At 31.6% G+C, this 23,822-nt stretch overlaps 1 protein-coding gene across 1 annotated transcript; it reads left to right on the top strand.

The window, feature by feature from the left end:
* The first annotated feature begins 11,619 nt into the window (after positions 1 to 11,619).
* On the top strand, positions 11,620 to 22,913 carry RPA3 (Replication protein A3). Its single transcript, XM_076505157.1, has 4 exons — positions 11,620 to 11,897; positions 15,535 to 15,609; positions 20,706 to 20,817; positions 21,823 to 22,913. The coding sequence occupies exons 1-4, from the start codon at positions 11,802 to 11,804 to the stop codon at positions 21,894 to 21,896; spliced, it is 357 nt and encodes a 118-aa protein (XP_076361272.1). The 5' UTR covers positions 11,620 to 11,801; the 3' UTR covers positions 21,897 to 22,913.
* Positions 22,914 to 23,822: the final 909 nt, after the last annotated feature.

The raw sequence follows: 23,822 nt of genomic DNA, 5'->3' as shown, positions 1-23,822 counted from the left end.
ACAGTTTTTTTTTTTAGCCAAATATGAATAACAGTTCAGAATTTTCAATTCAAACCTGGTTAACACAGAAACTGCCTTTTCTAAGTAGTAAATATCTGTTTATACCTGTATGATATTGCAATATTTTACGTTGAAGATCTTTGACAAATTTATCGATATGGATATCGCATAGACAAAAACTGCTATAGTAGGACATACCTTCCAGTTTCTACAAATCATTTACAAAAATGGTCAAGTTTTACTACGCCTTCTCTTTTGAACCTTGAATTTGACTTGAAAAATAGTTAATTTTTCCAGGTTGAAATATTGGAGCATCTCAATTGTAAATATATTCTATTTACTTAGCAGCTCCTTGCTCAAGTGACCGAGGAAATTAAAAACTAATCTGTACATATATATAATCAGTCACTGCACTGTCCGTTTTTGAATCTGTGCGTTCCAGAGAGTTACATGCCTGAAATTGCATTTTAACTTCGAGCATTTACACAAGCGTCAGTGAATTTTAACTTGTCTAAAACATTTAAGAAGAGGATCCAGGTCTTCCTTATTGGTACCTTTGAATGTCAGAAGAGCTACGTGTTTCACTCACCTACAAAAACAAGACAAGTGTCGCGTAAAAAACAAAACAGATAATATGGCAGGCACCTTAATTTGACAGGTCCAAGTTAGTGTTGGTGTTCAAAAACTCTAGGTCACTTCCCTAAATCAGCAAAACCTCAATTTGCCCCAGTGAGCTTATGAAACAGCTCTGGGGGAAATGGTGCTTTATCATAACCCATGTAGTTTTTACAGTATATTGTTTTACCGTGGAAAGGCTCTCGACTCCTCTACTTTACTCTGTGGTACGTTTAGGTATACTAATAACTTTCAGATAAACATAGTAACTGCGAGCATTAGAATAGCAGGGGTATTTTTTCGAAATTAAATTAAATTATACACCTGACTGAATTATTGGAAGAAATTGGAGACTGAAAAAGAAGCCATTTTTGTTTTATAAAGACGAACAATATTCAGCTAGTTTGATTGGAATTGAGCACAAAGCTTGACAATGAACCATCTGTGCTCTGTTCCCCACGGGTATAGAAACCCAGTTTCTTTTGGTGTGAGTGCGCAAATATACGTTGCGTCTACAGGGAAGCACTCAGAAAGTTACGTGTTGGTGAAGTGAGCGTTTCTTTCTAGAAAATAAAGAAAGAAGTCTTGATGAGATAAAATTTCCGGGAGGAAGAGATAACTGCAAAACAAATGTCACAATAAGGTAATTTCTCCCAATATACTTTTTTCTCTGACGTAACTTGATCACTCCATGTGTAAAAAAGAAAATAGAAAGAACGTAGCCTCCAGGTACTTCTAAACACAGTCTGTCTCACTATAAAACACATATAGTTCTTTAGTGAAAGATATACAACATCAGTATTAGTCTGAATAAAATAATTTGCTCAGGTTCGTCAAAACTGAACTTATTGGACTGAAGTAAAGTAAACAAATGACTGATAGTATAGAAATAAATCGTTAGTTTGTTGTACAGGCAAAAGGTTCTAGAAAATTAAAATACAGATTTCTACTTTTTTGGCATGTGTTAGTCAGTTCTAGTGATTTGGATATGCATATTGTAATTTGTTGTTGTTGTTGTTGAACATAGTATAAATATATATTCATATTTTTATTAAATCCATAATATATGTATATAGAATAAAGTTATTCATTTTCACTATTAGGATAGTTAACACTAAAAGTGAAGAATTTTAAATTTCTTTACGATCGTACTCTGTCTGCTTTTCCTGCTTCTTAATAAGTCATTGTAGTGGTATACTTATGAGACAAGATTTCTTTTGTAAATAGCCTTGTCAGTGCTTCCCTGCACTTTTATGTAGGTTTCGATCATTTAATTAAGGATTTAGGTTTAAATTCCAAAGTGAGACAAATGTAAAACACAAAATTCCATTGGAGTTGTGATGATGGAATAATTTGATAAGTGTATAGTCGAGTTTAATTCCTTTGATTCCAGTTTACTTGGCCACGTTTATCGTAAAAACAACACTAATATCTAGGTGATTTTTAAACCTTGTGAACTTTTGACCCATGAGTCTTCATCATATTTAACTCTTTATCTAATATCTTATAAACAACAAAGAAGATATGCCCCAGTTTCACAGCAATGACTTTGAGATACATAGTTTTTCTTTTGTAACAATATCCTTCACTTTATGAATGATGACGTGGCTCCAAAATTGGCTTGTGGTATTTTTAAGAGCAGTTTATGCCCTAAGTACTATACTGGACGAGTTTTACAATTTTTCATGAAAATTCCATTCTTTGAAATGTTATGTCTTTCAGTTCTACATCATTTTACAGTCTTCTAAACATCATGGCGTATATTAAGTTGAAATAATGATTAACGACTAGCAAACAAATTTGTGCAATAAAACTGACATATGACGTGAAATAATGGATATGTTAATATTAGCTGACCTATTGTTCAATTGTGATTATTTTAAGAAGCTTCGAAATATTCGTGAAGCTTGGATCTGAAGTACAGCTATACTAAACTCTTATTCGAGACTTCAGATAAAGTGGCTAGAAACAGCTGAGACTTACCTCTGTTACTGCTGATAAACTACTGTTCTACCCCCACTACCATGAAAATTTATAACTTCTTGGTCAATATTATTTGTAGTTCACAGATTGCGATGGGAAAAACTTTAATAGGTCACTGATTTCACTGTATATTATAATGTGTTTTAATTTTAGTTCTGTGTCTTAAAATAATAGTTTTATGAAGTACTTATTGTAGTTTTACTGTTGGTCTTTATTTTTAAAAGATTATTTTATGCTTTGTTTTTTATGAAAGTCTTATTAAAGGCTCTGTTTTACGTATTCAGCAGTTTTTCTGTTTCACTGTAATTTTGTTTTCATTTATCTATCAGATCAATCCATCTAACGGCCCAGCATGGCCAGGTGGGTTAAGGAGTTTGACTCCTAATCTGAGGGTCACGGGTTCGAATCCCGGTCGCACCAAACATGATTGCCCTTTCAGTCGTGGAGGCGTTATAATGTAACGGTCAATTTCACTATTCGTTGGTAAACTAGTAGCCCAAGAGTTGGCGGTGGGCGGTGATGACTAGCTTCCTTCCCTCTGGTCTTACACTGCAAAATTAGGGACGGCTAGCGAAGATAGCCCTTGAGTAGCTTTGCGCGAAATTCAAAACAAATAAACAAACAATCAATCCATCTATATGTATCTTTTCCTAAGTTTATTTTGTTTTCTTTTACTCTATTTTGTAAAGAATTTTATCCACTTTCATTTTTTATTTTTATAATGGTTGGTCTTGTGAAAATGGTTCATATATTTTTGTATTGTATTGTTTCATACGATAAAATTTTATCTTCTATTGGGTTGTGTTGTACGATAAAAACTTTGTATTGGATTGACTCATGATCATGATCTTTGTTGAAAGGAATTCTCATAATGTAAATTTTGAACAGTATCAACGTTATTTTGTCTTATTTTGTGTTGTTTTTCTTGTTAAAATGTATTAGTTATGATTACGCTTCTCATTACGAAACTATATTATTACGTAGAGTTATTAATTTTTTATCTAAGGGCTCTACTGTACCGTATTTAGCTGTTAAAGGGTTGTGCTGTCTGTGTCGTATGTAAGGGTTCAGAAGCAAGAATAAATTACCGTGCTTCGAACCAATGTATTTTAAAATTTAAAATTTATCGTCAGCTTGAGGACAAGCCTGAAATCAAGAGAAAGGAAACGTGTACAATATAAATATACAATACATTTTGTAACTTCTTATTTGAATATAGCATTTCTCTAAGTTATTCTAGTTATGTGTAGATTCACGTGATATTCGGCTGAGAAAGTAATTAAGACTTCTTCTCTCGAACTTTCATAATTGTATTTTGTGTCATTCCTGGTGACAACACTTGGACTGCCCATAGGAGTATAGCTGTACAGTTGTATTTTGTGTCATTCCTGGTGACAACACTTTGACTGCCCATAGGAGTATAGCTGTACAGTTATATTTTGTGTCTTGAAATGAACAACCATGTATTAGGGGATATTTCGAGGTTATAATCTCTCTTATGTTTTACTGAGATTGACCAACAATGATATAGATGGTGCATACATCTTGAGAAGGACAGTATTACAGAATTTTGGATATAATACTATGATCCCTTAATCATCTTTCTCTCCCTCAACCGCGAATCTTCAGTTCTGCTAGTAAAGTTTTATCTTCTTTATATAAATGTTATATTCCATTAAAGATTAGCCTATAACGTTAAGTAGTTTTTAATAACCATGTTAATAATCTCTTAGGAGAGTTTAGAGAGATGGTTATCAAGTAAAGGTGACACCCTTCGTTATGAACATTTATTTAACTTTTAACTTGAATAAAGATTTATTTTCACTGTGTGTTTTAAATTATGTCCGTGTTTTTATAATCTGAAACTCACTCAAAATATGAAAAAACTGAATTGTTTTGCAATAAATATCTTGTTCATTATTCCACTATTTTGCAGACTTAGTTTGTCATTCTTGTAGAATCAATTTTACCTGAGAATATCGCAAGGGCTAGCAAAAGACTAGTAATTTAGATTGTAAGGTAGCTTGATAGTAGAGGAAACAAAACGTTATTATTTAATGGAATACAATGCATGCTATTCTCGGGGTATTTGCTTCTCCGTATTCACATTAGCGATATTGATAAGATCATAGTCAATAAACTAGCAACAGTTTTAGACGGCATTAAACTTGAGAATTTCTAGCTGTATTGAGGATATTGAATCGCTAAATAATGGCTTGAATAAATTGTTCAGTTTATTTAGCAAATAAAGGTTATTTATAATGTGTGCAAAATACCCATTTGGGTCATAATATGGGTGAAGAAACGGAACTTGGTATAGCAGTGGGCAAGTCATTCGAGCCACTAAGACAGAGTTATTGATAGTAATAAAGCTACATAATTTTAATGTGTATTTATAAACATATTAATTACGAGTCAAAAGTGATAACTTTCCCTCTATACAAATCACGAGTTAGGCCTCATTTGAATTATTTTGTAGAGTTGAAATATTAGAAAAGAACTCCTAGTATGATTCCATGAACGAAAATTATGAAATAAATAAAAATCTTAATTTCATTTCTCTTGAGAAAAAAGGGTAAGAGAAAGAGGTGTTATTAATGATCAATATATCTAAGATATTTTGAGAAATTGCTGAATAAAGGATTTCGATTTCTTATCCCTGAATTCTTAACACTAAAGGGCACAAATTTAAGACTTAGACAGATAAAAAAGGCTAGGATCCAGTTATGAAACTACTTTTTAACAAGATGATTAGCAGATATAGTGTGCAAAGTTTAGAAATAAGGGTTCACCAAGGTCTTTTTTTCTCCAGAGATCTATATATAGAGGATTTAAACTAATATCACTTTATTCAAAGTATATCAATAAGCATTCTGTCAATTTATAGCAGCGGATCATATTCCTAACTAAAAACAATCGGGTATAGATATAAGCATCTTCTTTATTGTACCTTGATACATTGTCTACTTTGATTAGAAAGCTGGTATGATTAAAATCTGGATAAAAATTACACTGAATTGTACTTCAAAATAACTCGTACTTGATATACTAAAATCTTACTGTGAACAAAGTGAGATTCAGATTAAACTGAACAATGTTGTAGCGCTGAAGATTTCCTCATAATGCATTCAAAGTAAATGTACAATAACTTTATTAAAGAAGCATTTGTAGTCAAGAAACACTATATTTTATATTGTGGTAAATGTTTTTGTAAACTGTGTATCATTATAGCTAAAAGCTGTTCTGTTGATTTAGGACTAACGTAAGCACGAATTGTATAATAATAATACTAAAAATTAGCAACATGCTCCATATACGTTAGACCATATTACACTTACAGTTAACTGACATATAGAAACCATATTCGTTTCATCAAGTTTATTATGTCAAGCTTATGACTGAATGTGTTTAGTAGATATATTCAGTGTACTATGCGAATGGATGCAATCTCTCTTCTAATTGTAGTAAATAAGAGCAGAACAATCTTTTCTAATATTTTTATATTGAATTAAAGAACTGATTCATGGCAAAATGTATATAAAAGTGTTTGCGTTCCAAATGTAAGTCTGAAAGGTTATGACGCTAAAAATCGGGTTTTCGATACCTGTAGTGGGAACAGCACAGATAATTTACTGTGTAGTTTTGCGCTTAACAACAAAGTAACAAATATATATAATGTGTTGGATGTTTGCTTTTGATAGCTGTGAATTCGGTTCTTGCAAAAACTTCTTCTCTCGAAATATGTATACTTAAGTATTTATATTTATGAGGTTTAATAAGGTTTACAGAATTTGAAACCTTTGTGGATCTTCTTTTTTTTCACTGTAAAACAGAGAATGAAATGTGGCATTACTCCTAATTATACAGCTAGTGACTAAAAGTGTTATTTATGGCTATCTGGTGCTTTATTCACTCGCCTGGTATTTGTTTTACCCACTTAGACCTTCGTGCGAGATAACAAGTCTAATTCCAGCGTTGGTACACAAAATAAAGGACGTGGAACAGACATGATTAAATAAATAACAGAATATTACAACGTAGCCCCACATATCTATGGTTTTCATAAACTCCGCACACAAGGCTACCCTCTCAACTGCAGAGATTCACTATGCTACCTCTTAGTTAGATTACTGACAAAACATCCGCACACATTAATTAATCAGTCACATATGCAGCGAATGTCAAAGCAACCATCGTAATCACACAGGACACAACTGCTAGCTTTGATGTATCCAACCTCCTCACCAATTACCTACAGCGACACTACAAATACTCTGCCAGAAGCACATAAATAATAGAACTCCCAAGAAACTTACTTAATCGACAGATCCACAATAAATAAAAAATACCTTCTGCATCGGTTCAACTTACTTCTAATATGAAGATAAATACTATCATTAAAATGAAGGCCTAGTTACTTCTCACTAATCTAGACATTGTACATTTTGAAGTTAACACTCTCAAACCAATTGTTATACGTCACAGAATTTGGCTCATATATGTTTAAGATACATTTTTAATATCATTGCGTACCACATACAAGGTTCACGACTTTATGAGTCACCCGAACAGATATCCTGCATTGCAATTCACAATGGAAATACAAAAAGATAGCAGGTTTCCATTCCTTGACCTGGTGGCTAGAAGAACACACCTAATATATATAAAAGTCATCGTGTCACGTTACACTTGATTTCGCCACATAGGAGTAGCCATAAAAGTCAAAATGCATTTATTCAGATATAATAGTTTGATAACTGTCTGACCATTACGATTTTGGTGACGAGGAGTGAGGTGCCATAAAACCTTATAGGCATAGCGAGTGTTAGTATAATCCGTCTAAAATAAAGAAGTAGTGTGGGATCACCTAGCTAAGAGTCAAGTTCATGAAAGTTATCATGAAAATAAAAATAACTTCAATTTTAGACTTAAATCGTTTCTGAATTAAGCTGTTTTGCGTTATATCGCCAACGTTTTCAATAAAGACAAATCTCTTTAAACAATGGCCTCTAATTTAAAAAGCAACAAATATTTTTCCAGGTTTTTGTTTATACATTTCATTTCATACTTTCAGTATATAGAGTAGATTAACAACAACAGTAGGTTATATCTTTGTTGCTGAGCAGCATGACATAAAAGCCATTGTTGAATGTGCTTATTTTGTTTTGAACTTCGCGCAAAGAGTTATCTCCTCTAGCCGTTCCTAATTTAGCAGTGTAAGACGAGAGGAAAGGCAGCTAGTCATCACCACCCACCGCCAACTCTTGGGCTACTATTTGACCAACGAATAGTGGAATTGACCGTAACATTATAACGTCTCCAAGGCTTAAATGGTGAGTATGTTTGGTGCGACGGGGACTCGGACCCACGATCCTCAGATTACCAGTCGAATGCTTTAACCACTTGGCCATACCAGGTCGTATTTATTTTAGTTAGCTATGAAACGTGAGTGCACTATAAGGTATGGATAGTAGTTCTTGCGCCGTCACGTTTGATGGGCTATACGTCAATAAATCACATGCCATAGAAGTTTAAGAACAAATACAGGTACAAGTAAGTACCAAAACTGTATATAAAACTCAGAAATGTTGCCAAATAAAACAGTTTATTTTTCGTATCATTTGTTCAACATTGTCATTTTCATTATTTAAACTTCACGATGACGTGGAAATCATTTTCCTCTCTATAAATTAAGCTATCGTGTAGCAGTCAAAAATGACGAAGCAAATGCTACGATCCCCACCTTCGTATCGTACCATTAATTTCACTTGCAAGGTTGAAAATAATAATAATTTACTTTTTTTATACATCCTCATTAATCATAACACTAGCGGATTTACCACATCAATATATATAAAACAATGTTTATTGGACTTCTAACTCAATTTGTCAGCTTTATTCCGTTCTCATATCAAAGGGTAAAAATATCTGGTAACATAAGTGTTATTTAGAGCTTATAATTTGTGTTCTAAGTACTTTCATTACATTATGAAATGTCGCTCATAAAGGATGTTTTAAAATAACGGCTACTCATAACATATATTACATAAAAGTACGGATACTTTTCTAACCAAGAAACTCACTAATCTACCAAGACTAACAACTGTACCCAAACTTGATATATATTATTCTCTTCCATACCCTAATTAACAAAGCTTAACTTTAAAAAATCGTACCGAACGTGTAATTCATCGTAACTATTCCCCCCCCCCCCAAGTTGATATCAGGTTAGTTTTTAACCAACGTACAGGATGTTGTTTCCCCACTAAAGACCTTCTTCAAAGTTCTCTGTTCATAGCTGGTATGTATTTACACTATTGGAAACTGTAAGGCTATATTAGCAAACTCAAACGCTATTTACTAGTTAGAGCCAATAAATATATGAAAAATTCCATGAAAACACACACAAAAAGTTGAGTAACCCCTAAGTTTCCTCTATACACCAACAAAGAAGAAACAGGACATCAATTTAACCTATCAAATTTCAATATTTTTTGCTAAGCCAACACTGAACAACGTGCACTTTTCGTTTAAATTGCACATTTTCTAATATGTACAGTACTCTGTTATTAATTTAATGTTTATGCTGTTGTAGTTTTGATTAAATTCTGTTATTATTTCTATGTAATTCACTTACTTATTTCGGAATGATGTGATTATTTTAGTTTTCGTTAGATACTGAAGACGGAATCTGTTAAATTTCGAAAAGTTTATCTGCTCTCCCTTTTTTAAAATAAATAAATAAAATCATTTGTTTAAGTTTCATTATTCTTTTTATTGTCAAGGTTCATTTGCTTTTCAAAAACGTGTAAAGAAAAATTATATTTTGCATTCTGCCAAAAGATTTGGCATCCACCATGATGTGGTGCTGGCAAAAGCTCTTTTTAATAGCATACCGAATAGGTTCAGGTGTTTGTCAACAGCAAAGTATGAAAAGAAATCTATAAGAGAAACTTCAGAGGTCAATAAGGCATTCAACAATAAAATATAATTTTGGTCAGCGACGCAGCATTTAAGTGCCCATAATTTTAGAAAAATGTGTACTTAAAATCAGAGGCACAGAATAGAACTTTTAACGGAGGGTATAGCAATGTTCTTTGCAAAACCGAGAATGTTCACGTAGTAAAAGAAATATATGTGTATATATATTTTGCTGAAGATACTGACTGGATGCCAGTCAATAATTTACATTTTCTGTTTTTTGTTTTCACATAATAGCTTGCAGAGAAGAATCTAAAGAAAACTAGCGAATGATAAATGGTATGTCTCAGACAACATTTTACATAAAAATTGATGAGCTTATGTCTGTCGATTGCATTATAACTTATTTTAAGTAAGACTTCTTTAAACTACATTTATCAGGACCTTTCTAGTTTGTTTGCAGTTAAGCACAAAACTATACAAAAGGTTATTTGTGCTATGCCCACCTACTTAGGAAGGTAAAATATTTTATACTTTAATTGGAACTCATGAAATCAAACTCATAAAAGTAAACCGATTTATACGAAGTTTTCCAGTTATGTGTGTTTCATCTTTTTATTTATGTGTATCCTAAAAATGTTACTCCTCTAGCTCTCGCCCTCCAGTGGCACAGCGATATGTCTGCGAACTTATCACGCTAGAAACCGAGTTTCGACACCTGTGGTAGGCATAACATAGATTGTCCATTGTGTAGCTTTGTGCTTAAACTACAAACAAACCTCTAGCTCTTTGATCGCCAGCACATGCACTGAATTTGAACACTTTTTCTACCCAGAAGTACAGTTTGGAGTACTCTCTTGTTAGTTATTAGATGTTATGAATTACCAGAGAGAGAAAGAAAAGATTGGTCTGTTTTGTTAGCCCGTAATTATAATTAACAATAAAGCTGTGTGCAATGACAATTTAAATCAGGCAACAATTACCTTATACGGCTTTCACCTCTTTAATGTACCATCTACTTAAGCAACTGTTTAAAGAAAATAAATAAATAAATGGGAGAATTTAAGTATTCTCAAAACGTATGCCAACATCACCCTTAGTTCTAAATGGAGAACTTCCAGTCAGTGGACAGCACACCAAATTTTATCAAGAGAGCAAAAGTTTAAATTTCTGCCACTACAAATAAAGAAATTGTTTTTTCCCAAGGCTATCTTGAAGGCTTGGTTTGGTTTGTTTAGAAACGGCTAGCGCAGTTATCCCTTGAGTAACTATGAACGAAATTCACGCTCAAAGTTACTCAAGGGATATCTGCGCTAGCCATCCCTAATTTAGCAGTGTAAGACTAGAAGAAAGGCAGCTAGCCATCACTACCCAACGAATAGTGGGATTGACCGTCACATTACAATGCCCCACGGCTGAAATGGCGAGCATATTTGGTGCGACGGGGATTCGAACCTGCGATCCTCAGATTACGAGTCGAGTGCCTTAACCTTCTGGCCATGTCGGGCCACGTCTTGAAGGCAGCAGTAGCAAATTAGCAATTGACTCTCAGGATAAAACTAGTCCATAATTAATATATACTGATGAATAAATATCAAGCAATAAAACTTGAATAATAATTAGATTTAACAATCGTATGGGCTAATAAAATTATAACGATCAATCTATGATACTTGATACATGAAGAAAGACGTAGTTACTGGTCGCACTAGAAAAAACTAATTCGTTTAACATGAGTACTATTGCCAGATACTTTTTTATTTGCCACCCCACTAGGGCAGCAGTAAGCCTTCGGATTTACAACGCTAAAATCAGGGTTTCGATTCTTCTTTGTGGACAACGCAGATAGCTCGATGTGGCTTTGCTATAAGAAAAAATATTCAATCACACATTTTATAATGTTGTGCTTTCATATGTATTTCATGTCAAAGTTTTGGGCGCAAAGAAAACCGAAAAACAATTTAAAACATTATACATTGAATTTACAATTTAATAATCAATTCACCAGTAATTATAGTAAATTATCTAATATTATGTACCCATATCCAAATTTACTGGTGAAATATTTGGAAGATTAAAGTATAAAGAGGAAGTATCACGTTTTATTACATTTTCTTGGTTTACAAAAGGGCGGGAATTTACGTAACAACTGGCCATTTTTTAACTATTTAAATGGATATTAGAGGGTATGAGAATTGAGCTTGTCATAATATTGGAAACGTATTATTGTAATTAAGTATTAGTAACTTGATTTGTTTAGCTTGCACTAAAATACATTCATCATGAACATATTAGAAACTGCAAGACCCAGGGTGAACGCTTCTTATCTTCCTCAGTTTCTGGGAAAACCTGTTTGTATATTAGGGACTGTCGTTCAGGTAGTGATCTGTACTGTAGTGTAGGCTTAGTATAAATGTAACTATTAGTAGTAGAGACGTCATTAATGTTATGTAACTACAACAATTTAGACTTTTCTGTTAAATAAAATTACCGTATTAGTATTAACGATATAAGTAAGTTCCAGTATGGTTTATATATATATATTTACAGAATTTAAAATATCTGCGTTTTCAACGCGTACTAATTTTAATCTAACAGATCACAAGATCTGGTGAATGGCAAAGCATTAAAACTTACTAAAAGTAGGAAACGGACGAGTATTTTATAGCTCGCAACATAAATAATATTTTAATTGGTAAATGCTACGTGTATTCCATTTGATTACTTAAAACCTACCATATATTAAGTGCATAACAAAAAATATTTTATAAAGCTATTGTGGTATTCTGTAATATTAAAATAATGGTCTGGACAAATATATTTGCTTGGTTGGAACACTTCAAATTTAATACAAACTTGTCATATGCTTCTCAAGTACTCCAGTTTTCCCTCATAATTGTAAAAGAAGAGTCACCTCTAAATTAATTTTAGTTTTCCTGTGATATATAAAAGAACAATTCCAGACCAGCATATTTGTCTGGATGGAGTAGTTTACTACCAGTAAAAGACTAATTTCATGTCACTTGTGCAATTTTTCCTCTAAAATATTTAAAAAGCAAAGTAATTATTTTCATATTTTTCTCAGTATCAAAAATATATTTCCGGTATAGTATACATTTCTGATTTATTACAGCTTTCCCTTATGTTAATCAGAAATAATTATTTTCAAACTTATTTTAGTTTTTCTGTTATTTTAAAAACATCTTCAGATATTAATATATGTTTGATAGAACAAAACAATTAATGCTGTATGCCTGTTTATCTGTTACTCTGACTCTCCTGCACAATAACTGAGCAGATTATTTCCATATACATTAGTTTTTTTTCTGAACATGAAGAAAAATACAAACACAAATTTGTGTATATGCCTGGGTGAAGCAGTTAATTAAGTTTGTCAGTAACCAAGAAGGGATTAAATTTTAAAATTTTAAAATACAGTTTGCACACCATAAATAGATGAGTTTGTAGGTAGATATTTTTCTATTTTGTATAGCACTAGTGTTAAACAGCATTTGTGTATAACGAGAAAAATAGTATGTGTAGATTTAGTTTAAAAGGTGAACTATAACTTAAAGATTTCAGGATGCAAAACCACATGTAAAATGCATTCTTGTAGAAGAAACTGATTGTTTTAACCTGAAAACAAAGTTCTTGTGCACAGTTTATTTCTGTAAATATCTTACATTTGTATGCTGATGTGCTAAACATCACTTTACATAAGTGAATAGTATATTGTGATTACCAAAGATTAAAATAGGTTTAAATCTTGATAGAACACAGTTTTAGGGTTTTTTTTAATTTACCACCCAAGAAACACACAGATCACATTAAACTTTAAAGTTACTTTGAAATTGCAATTTTACATGAATATCACTTTATTATTGTTGATTAGTAGAAGTAGTTCTGGGAATGACAACTCAAATTATCATCTCTTTGGTGACATGTATGTTGCATCATAAGTGACTTTGGAACAGTTCACTAATTCTCAGACTTTTTGCCTCTTTATAATTACCATATTATCAAAGAAATGCCCAACATAGTAAATTTCCTGCTACTGTAGTTGTATGGAGTTTAAACAGACTATCTGAGGCATTTATATTGTGTAATGCATAAATTTTTCATTCACAGAGATTCACTTCCAGATCTCCTGACACAAAATTTTGTATTTTCTAGATAACCAGATTATAGAAACTGTTTTCCAATAGAATGAAATAAAGAATCAATTTTGATTTTGTGTATTAAATCATATCTAGAGTTCCATGCATTTGGTTTGGAACAAAGCAAATATTTTTGCACATTGCATCAATTTTTTTGTTGTTGTATGTATGTGTAATGTAGGTTTGATCTTTATAACCTCACATTTCAATGGATCTTGACAAGTGAGTGGAAAACATGTATCCATTCTCCAATGATCTAGTTAAAAGAAATTATTAGTGTTGATATTAGTTAACTAATTTTGTTCAATAAGAAATTCATGTCTAATGTACTAATTACAACATTTTTTCACTATCAGAGGTTTAAACTGATATTTTGTTCCATCCTGTGATGGAACTTTGCTTTTTTAAATATTTTATATGTGCTTAGTTGCATTGATTCTTCAGAAGTATGCACCTGTTTCTTTCTTCTTTTTTTTATTGTAATGAAGTTTCTGTGAAACCTTGCACTAAAGTCTTCACTGAGGATGGTGATGCAGTTGTTTCCAGAATTTCCTACTAATACAATATTTTCTTCCTGAATTGAACTGTTTAGTTCCTTTAAACTAGAGATATTCTTCTGTACCAGTCTATCTTGCAGTGACAATATGCTAGCATGTGCAGGTGCTGTTGCATGAGCAGTTCATAAAAATGAATAAATTGATCAAATTTTAAGAGGACAAAGAAGCCTATTAACCCATCAAGAATGTTTTTTCTCGCTCCCATCTATAACCACTCCTTACTGCTCGTGTATTCATCCAATCTTTTCTTGAACACTGAAATTTTCTGACTCCACCACTCTTGAAGGAAGCTAATTCCAAAAGCCAACCACACTGTGTGAAAAGTAATACTGTACAAAGTGCAGATCACTCCTGTGCTGCCAAAATTTGAATTTATGACCCTTGTTCTATTGTTTTCACTGCTAAACACAAAGTTTGGATCAAAATTATCAATACCCTTAATAATCTTAAATATCTCAAATTCTTTCTGACTCAATTCTTCAGAGAAAACAAATTTAAGAGATTTTTGGTCTCTTTTTCATAGAACAGTCCCACCATCCAAGGTGTCATCCAAATGGCTCTTCTCTGAACCTTTTCCAACAAAGGGATGTTTTTGAGGAAGGAAGCCCAAAACTGTACACTTCTCTAAATGAGGCTTTACAAGTGATCTATACAGTGAAATAATACTATCATTTGTCTGGCATTCAGTATTTCTATAGATACTACCCAAAATCCTATTAGCTCTGTTACCAGAATAATTTATACATGTTTAGTGGTATTTAAGTGTCCTATCTGGACAATTAAATGCTTGCCCAGTTTGTGCCCATTCCTAAAAATTATAGATGCACCAAATGAAACAAATAGGTATAGAATTTTTTTAATGAACCATCAGGTATAATTTACTAAGTCTTAATCATCTGTCAGTTAAAAAAAAGTCTGCTTAAATTCTAAAACCTACCAATAAATATACTTTATGATATTCTAAAAACACGTAGGGTCTAAGAAGTCTTGATAACAATGAAATAGAAATGCTATAACCTAAGTGCTTTTGAAAGGTGGACCTTTTTCTTCAGAGACAAACATAAAGGCCACCCTTTTGAAAGTGCTCATGTTATAGGGTTTCTATTTCATTTTTAATAAACATACTTTTGTATAGATCAATTGTGGAATGGCCAAATTATTGTGTGCTGGAATGCTTAAAAAGATTCTCGGGAAAAGTACAAAATAAATAGCATGTAGCAAGTGACTGTTAAAAATTTTGATTCATACAGTATGGTTGGGTTATAAATAATACACATTGTTTCTCTTGTTAATATTTTCAGATAGATAATTCTGGAAAGTCTTTCAAAATGAAATCAAGTGATAATCAGGTGATCACAATTATCATGGAAGAACCTGTAAGTTGACCTTTTTGAAGATCTGAGTTACATAAATATCTTGTACACATTATCTCAAAAATAACATTTTCAAAGAAACTCTGAATATTAGTTAATGCAGCATGTTAAAACATTTAAGGACTATTTTATTATAAATAATGTTTGTAATATCTGAATCATAAGTAATTTATTAAAAATATTAGTTTTGTTCGAGCAACAAAAATTTATAGCTAAACTGTATATATTTTTGTTTTGTCTCTTATTGTTGTGTAATACATGAAAACTAGTTATGAGTGTTAACTAAGTTAACACATTATAACATACAACTGGCAACAAGGTGCATTATACCATTTGGTCCTTCTAAACTTTCTTTACATGCATACTCAAGGAATGTGTAAATGAAACATGTCCTTTATTTTTTCAGGAGGTCATAAAAAATTTTCCCTTAAACTCTTGTGAGGTCTCTAATTAATGCTGATTGTATCTCCTTTCATGAGTTGCACAGTTAAAAAAAATATTTGAACTTGTGCATATCCCCTCCTTTTTTCTTTTTTTGTCCCCCAAATCCTAAATTTGTGTCCTCTTTTCTTCAGGATAGGGCACAAAGAAATTGGAAACTTTTATTCCATCATTCATCTAGACAATTTTGTAAATTTTAATGTGTGTTCTTCTTGCTTATCTTTTTATTGTTACATAATCATTCAATTCTCAATCATACAATTCTTACTGTTATTTGAGTCTATTCTTAAGTTAGCATCATTTATTAAGGAAACTGCACACAGTATTCTAAGCTAGGCCTAACTACTGATTTGTATAAAGAAATATTTACCTTTTTGTGAATCTATAACTGCAGATACTACTTATCTCAATACGTTGATTTCTCACAACAGCATTGTCTCAAGTGACTTATTTACTACTATATCAAGATCCATTTCTTTTCAGTGCATTGCCATCTGAATTAAATATGTGCCAAATTATAACCTAAATGCAATTGAAATTGATCTGGATTATGTAGATGTAAATCCTTTGGTGGTAAGTAAAAAAAAAGGAAAAAAAGAGAGATTAAAAATGGATAAGATATCAGGAAGACAGTTTTCCACACAGGTCAAATATATTGGTTCTTTATTTTTGGTAGATCAGTGGATAGTAGATGGGTACCTGAGAATTGGAGCGTTGTTAATGTTATTCCTGTTTTAAAAGAGGGAAATTGTAGACTAGTTAGTCTTCCTTCTGTACTGGGAAAGATTTTAGAATCTGGTGGAATAAACTTTGCAAAATAATTTGAGTATATTATAAGAGGGCAAACATATTAACTAAAACACATCTTGTCTTATTAATTTGTTTGTTGTTTTTAGAATGTTATTTACATAAATGATTAGAAAGGTATGAACCTTGTGTAAGATTTCAAGAAGGATTTTGCTAAGGTACTTTGTAGTATATTAGCTAAGAAAATCAGATCAGCAGGAGTTTGGGAATGACTAGTTAATTAGCTTGATGGGTGACTGGATGAGAAAGAAGGCAAAAGCATGTTATTGGTGGAGTCCAAACAAACTTTCCCATTGTCTTCACTCCACATTCTGTAGGTTACCCATTAAATAGGAAGTCATTCCACCCCTATTTATAAGTGTATCAATACATTTTGCTTAAGATATAATATGGAATTTGAAACTAATTCCTTTTGTCAATCTCTCTTCAGATATAACAAAGCTACACTGATTCCAATTATATCATGACTTTCTGTTTCATCTAGAACCCTGAAACCATCCATTTTGTTCAGTCTTTTTAAAACTACAGTAATGGCAATTTAGCTTCTTAAATTTACTGTGATTATCTTTTCAAATTATTTTTTATTTATGCTCTAAACCTTTTTACCATTGATTCTTCTGTCGTAGTTATTCTATCAGGTGCTTATTCCAAAATCAGGAATTTCAGAACTGGGAATGAAATACTCTTGGGTGTGAAATTCTAAAGGTGAAGCTTTGAAATTATCAAAACAAGTTTGTGATCATTCATTATGTAATAATTACATAACATGCTTCTTTTAATTGCAAACTATGTTGTTATGAAAACCAGTATAATCAGGTGAGACCTGTAAATAGGTCATCTACTTGAGAGCTCAAAGAGAAACATGCAAATCAGCCTGTTAAAACTCATTTCAGTGATAGTTGTGTGACTGTTGCACAACATTTTTGTGCTCAGCTGTTGTTTAAGTAGATCAAGCTGTTTTGTAAAGTATCTAACATTCTTCTCAAAATGTGGGTGTGTTCAATTTTAATAATTACTATGAAGTCAGCAACAGCATTAGAAAAGTAAAACTTGTAATTTTTTGTTTTATTTTAACATATAGCAACAATTTCTCTGAATATACTGGTGGATGACATTTTGTGTATGAACTTGGAAATCTTTGTAAAATATTTAGGGTTTCTGTTTATTGTGAACCCTACCATATCTTAACCACTGCAAATTCAGCTCACACTGTCTTTACTGAACTTCTTTAGTTTTTCCCACAAACTCCTTTCTACCAAGTGGATCCCATTTCTAGCATGCAATTTGCTGGTACTCTAATATCTGTTCCACAAGTTAAACCAGACTGCTTTTTGCTCTAAACTTGTTTGTAATAATCCTTTATTTAAGCATTAGACCTTGCTTAGTAATTCATTCTTACATTGAACCTAAAAGAACTACCTCTTGCTCCATATATATATATATATATATATTCATACTAATCTTTTGATTTTGTTAAATATCAGGTCATCCCTTAAGTAATGTCTGATTTTATGTTCAGAAAAAGATTTCAAATGCTTGTAATGTTATTTAATCAATAATGTATGTCCATTATTATTAATTACTTCATGCCAACGATTCACAAGCTTCTGAATGCCACTTATATAAAATTATTAGGGTTTGGAAGGAAAAGAATGTGGAGAGGGTAGTTTTGACATCTTCATGTATTCCAAACTCTTTTCCATTAAGATAGTTTTGCAAACTTTGGAATAGATGATAAACAGATGACGCAAGGTCTGGAGAATAAGGAGGATGTGGAATTTTTTCCCACTCTAGCTTTTCAGTTTTTGCAGATGTGATCCTTACTGTGTGGGACCATGCATTATCATGATATAACACAACACATTTATGATTGATCAAAGCAGGCCTCTTTGTTTTCAGTGCAACATTCAAGTGCTCTAACTGTTGACATTAAAAATTTGTTGTAATCGTTATATTGAGCAGCAGCAACTCAAAGTGGATCATATTCAAAATATCCATTTTTCATATCCAGCCACTAACCTGTCCAAAACAGGTGAGTTATATTCACGATAGTGCAGAGAAGTTCAAATCTCCACTTTTTCTCTAAGGTTGGTGTCTTTAAAATCATGGGGGATCCATTTTTCCACATTTTGACATCCTTCCAAGCTTCTGGCAGATGAATGTGTTGAATTAAGTTTTTGTGTTAGTTCTTCAACTGTTACAGCATAACACAACAGCCAGCAGCAAGTGATCATTAAACTCAACAGGACGACCTGAACATGGCAAATCACTTATGATGTAGTCACCTCAACTGAATTTCTGAGACCACCTTCGATATTTTCTGTCATTAAGAGATTCCGCACCATAAACACCTTGAATGTTTCGTGTAGTTTCTGCTGCAGTATTGGCATTTTTACACTCGTAAAGCATTATATGGCTAATGTGCTTCTCGGACATGTCCATCTTCATTAGGGTTTATTTGATTAATGATCTGAAAAAGTGGAGTTAGGTTAGTTGTCTGAACATTTCTATACATGTCCTGCTACATATTTTAGTCACTAAAGCTTCTACAAAGACAGAAATGATTATGCACTTTCTGTATTAAATTTTCGGACATTACCTATGGGATGACCTGATTAATTAATTCATTTCTGAATCTAGCTCAAGTGAGTACTTTCTTTCAAGTTGCACATCCATTTCTAACTTTAATCTCTGATGTTTATCATACTTTATATGTAGCTCTTCCAGTTTACAGCGTAATTCACTCATGCATACATTACAACAAGTAGAGATTTTTATAACCAACAGTTAAATGTTCAACACAATAATGCCCAGTATTTTCTCACCTGGCAAGTGTATTATTGTTCTAGACTTTTTCTCCTCTTTGTTATAAATAACTATTACAGTGAGAGAGTCGTCCACTGTGTAAGCCTGTTGATCATCGTCCTTATTTGAAGCATACTAGTCAACTATAGGTTAACTCTCATTAAACATGTATCTTGATGTTAACTGAACCTTCATCTATAAACTTAAACTTGGTACTAATATGCACTGTTTAAACTTTCCTTCACTTCCAGAACCAACTGTACCCTTAGACTTTGTTTCTTCCTGTCTTACTTCCTTTACTTCAACTCTTCATCTGTTCTTTTTTTACTCTAATGGAATTAAATAACATTTAATACCTTCTGCATTCTCATGAATTTTAGTCACTTTATAAATGAGTTATCTAAAGCCTTAAATGTTTGTACGTTTAATGTATATGAACCTGTATCGGGTTTCAAAAATTGAATTACGTCCTTTTGGTTGCTGTTGGTAATTGCTTTACTGATATTATGTACTTGTATTTGAAAGAGAGAAAGAAACTAGCTCTAAGAAGAGTAGATGAGTAGGTTTCGAAATATTTTACGTAAAAAAACGTACTTATGAATGCATTAATATGATGTGTTTGAACATAATGTTGAGGTAGCGTAGAGAGATTTATAGGAAATATCTTTTTTGTAAAATATTCAAATTTGTTAAGTCAGGTTCTGAGTAATTTAGATTAATAGGTGCTCATGTTACGTATGTTAAACTTAATAATGTATTGTCAGGAAAACTGAGAAATTGATTACCTGACTGTATTGTGCAACTAAATGGTGCTTACAAAGTTTACTTTAATTTTGACCAATTGAGTCATTAGGAAGAATATTTGTTTATAAAAAAATCTCTTCTCTTACAATTTATAGTATAGCTCGTTAATCTTAAGGAATTTCCATTGTTGTTAAAGTAATTCATATTAGATGACTTTTTTAATCATATATAATCATTTTTAATTGATGAAGATAACTAGTACAAAAAACTGAAGTTTTACTTCTTTCCTTCTAATGCTGAAGTTGGGAGAACCCCTTCAAGGTATAATTGAAGTTGAGGGTATTGTCCATAATCCCAAAGCAGTTATTTGCAAACGTTATTTTATGTTTCCTCAAGAAGCAGCAGAAGAATTTGGTAAGTTCTTGTTTGTTATAATTTAGTGTATTTTAAAATAAGCTGGAATTAGAAGGTTCTGTTTTTTCAAGTTATTGTAGTCCAAATAACTTGAAATTGTGGGGTTATTATTAACAGTGAAGAGAAAAATTTTAGTTTTGGTTTGTAGCTATTATTGTTAACTTTGAATATAAGTTCTATCATTTCTAATGATAGAATGAAATGCATCTATATTAATATGAAAACTGACATGTACAGTTGTGGCAGAGATGCTATATATTTCAAAATTGTTTTTTTTCAAATTAAAATGAATGGATCAGATTCTGCTGTTTTAATAAAAATATTTTAATGTCAATTTGAACATTATAAAGTGTACATTTTTCTCTCCTATACCTTTCTAGAGTGTTTTTCAAAGGCTTAATGAAGTTATGTTAGTTATGGCAAAACAGTCTTTTAGTTGTCATGGTTAACATAATTTTTTTGGTCCTGTACTCACTCCACATTAAGATTAGAATAATAATATATGAAAAAAAAACCAAAAAAACATACTATTTATTGTATTCATGCCAGGACCTTTTATTATTGTTAAGGTATTTTGAGAGTGGCTGCCATGGATACTTATGTGCTAAACTAATTGTTGTTAGTTTAAGGGTTTGGGATTCCCCCCTTCCCTCCATTTGATAATAGGAATTCTTTCTGATCATTGTTCAGTCACCCAAAGTATTATTGCTTCTATTTTTACCAAATAGAACAGTGTGGCTTGTATGTTAATTATTTTTATAGATTAGAACCTGGCTATTTGTGAAAGGATTTGCCAGGTATTTGATTACAAACTTTTTTCCTTTTATTTTTTGAGGTATATGCAGTTTATTAATATTAAGATAAAGTTTCCAGAATAATAAAGGATCACAAACGAATTAGTGAATATTTTTCATTTTATCTAAATTATAATGAAAATTGATAAGTTTAAAAAAAAATTCACCTCCAGCATTTTTAAAAAAGTAATTTGTTGTTTCTTTTGAACAGATATAAATTTACACAATGAAGCTGTTAAGTTGGTGAACCAGTACCAGAACTTCTACCAGTGTGTGAAAGATTGAGCACACTGAAAAGTTTCCTAACATTACACTAACGAACACTGTAATAGATATTGCTAAAACCTACTCTTTGTAAAAATGTTAATGTTTTATGAAATATAAAGTTGTTTAAAAGATTGTCTAATTTGGTCAAAAAAAATTACCGAATCTGGACAGAAATGGTAACATCTTTTAAAAGCTTATTGTTATTAGTACTGTACATACGAGTTACTTGCAAGTCCTGCTATTTGTTTTAACTCATACAATTTTTTGTAGTGACTTTAATGCTTTCACATAATATAAAACATTCTATTAGTATGCTTCAAATTGAAACTGATTAAACATTCAGAAAACAGAATAACTGTGTTGTAGAAACAAAGAGAAAGAAAAAAAAAATTGTACACTAATGTTTTTTTTTTTATCTTTTTTACAATATTAAAGTCTTAATTATGTATTTTGTGGTTTTATATCTTGTTTTATTTGCTTTTTATTGATCATGCCAAGATAGACATCAGTTGAATTCTACACTAAGAGAACTCTTAACTATGCTGATTAGACTTGTTTTTTAATCATTTACAAGTATTTTAAGTCTACTCCAACCCTTTATATTCAAATGACATTTGACAGGTAAAAACATTGTTTTGGACATAATAAGCTATATAAATGAGATTATGTGTATAGTTTACCATGAAATATAAATTAACATAATCTAGACTTTCCATCATAAGTAAACACTAACTTTAATTTGGAAACCTTAATTATCCAGAGAGAGCTCTGTAATAATATTGAATACAAAAATATAAGACATATTAATGTGTTTTAAATTAAATTATTACAGGTTCTGTTACTCCTTTAAATGTCATGAGTTATACTATACAAATAAAAAGAACAAACAAAAAACTAGGGTATAACATACTTTACTGAATTAAAATAACATGATCTTTGTCATGTTAAAAAGTTTTCAAACTGCCTGATTATCTAATGCCTGTTTTTGTTTGATACTTAAGTAAGTGCTTCTCAATAAAAGCTGTATGAAATTATGATGCATGTTTGTTTGATCATGTAATGATTTTTCCAATAGACTTTTACCAGCCACACATCCAGAGCATTTTTAAGCAAATTCTGAGTGACACAAAATCAAGGGGAGAAAAACCATGATTAAAAATATTTTTTTTTTATGTTTTGGAATAAAAGTGTACACAGTACTATATCATAAGGAAACAGGTTGTTTTCACTTGCCTTGTGCAAAATGGGTGTTTAAATTTGTAAAGATTTGAACTACAAAAATGAAAATAAAATTGTATCTTGGAGAATAAACTGTCAATTTTAATGCAGGTAACAAATATTACAAAAAAAAAAAAATTGAGATTTCATTCAAGCTGGTCATTGGTCCAAGTGTGCAGTTTCTGTAGTATTAAGGGAAATGTTAGCTGCATTTGAGTGGTAATTCTATTTTGAGCTCATCAGGTCCATGAGGAGTTAGTAATACGCATGCTTGCACCATTTTGGAAGAGATAGTTATAGGCACAGAGATCTTCAACAAATAATTTAATTTTCTAGTACTTTATTCATGGATTCACACACCACATTTACAATGGAAATAATAATCTTTTATGACTGTGAGGTAACAAAGTGAACATCCAAGAAGCAAATTTTAGTACAGTTAATTTCTGGAATTTTCAACTGTCAAATTTTCACCAAAGTGTGGTAGCTTTTTTTTTTTTTTCTGAACAGCATACGCATTAGCATTATTTATGAATATGATTCATTAATAATATAACAACCTGTAATGAAATATCTGTAACAGTAGTTTGTCTTAAAGCAGAATTAAAAAAATGTGTTCAGTAGTTTAAAATTCTGATATGGTACTTCTCTCTTCTTGTAAGGTTGTCTGTTCTTTCATTCCTTAACCCTGTATGTAGACTTTTTGTTTATGTATGCCACAAACAT

This window comes from Tachypleus tridentatus, chromosome 6, assembly GCF_004210375.1.
Source record: "Tachypleus tridentatus isolate NWPU-2018 chromosome 6, ASM421037v1, whole genome shotgun sequence".
Lineage (NCBI taxonomy): Eukaryota > Metazoa > Arthropoda > Merostomata > Xiphosura > Limulidae > Tachypleus > Tachypleus tridentatus.
Note: the sequence above shows the minus strand (reverse complement) of the source record. Positions and strands in the feature narration are given on the sequence as shown.

Bases quoted from the DNA above. Each gene is read 5' to 3' on its own strand.
- RPA3 (XM_076505157.1), top strand. From the start codon at position 11,802: ATGAACATATTAGAAACTGCAAGACCCAGGGTGAACGCTTCTTATCTT. The intron at 15,610-20,705 runs GTAAGTTGACCT...CTAATGCTGAAG, and splicing joins CAATTATCATGGAAGAACCT to TTGGGAGAACCCCTTCAAGG. The intron at 20,818-21,822 runs GTAAGTTCTTGT...TCTTTTGAACAG, and splicing joins AGAAGCAGCAGAAGAATTTG to ATATAAATTTACACAATGAA.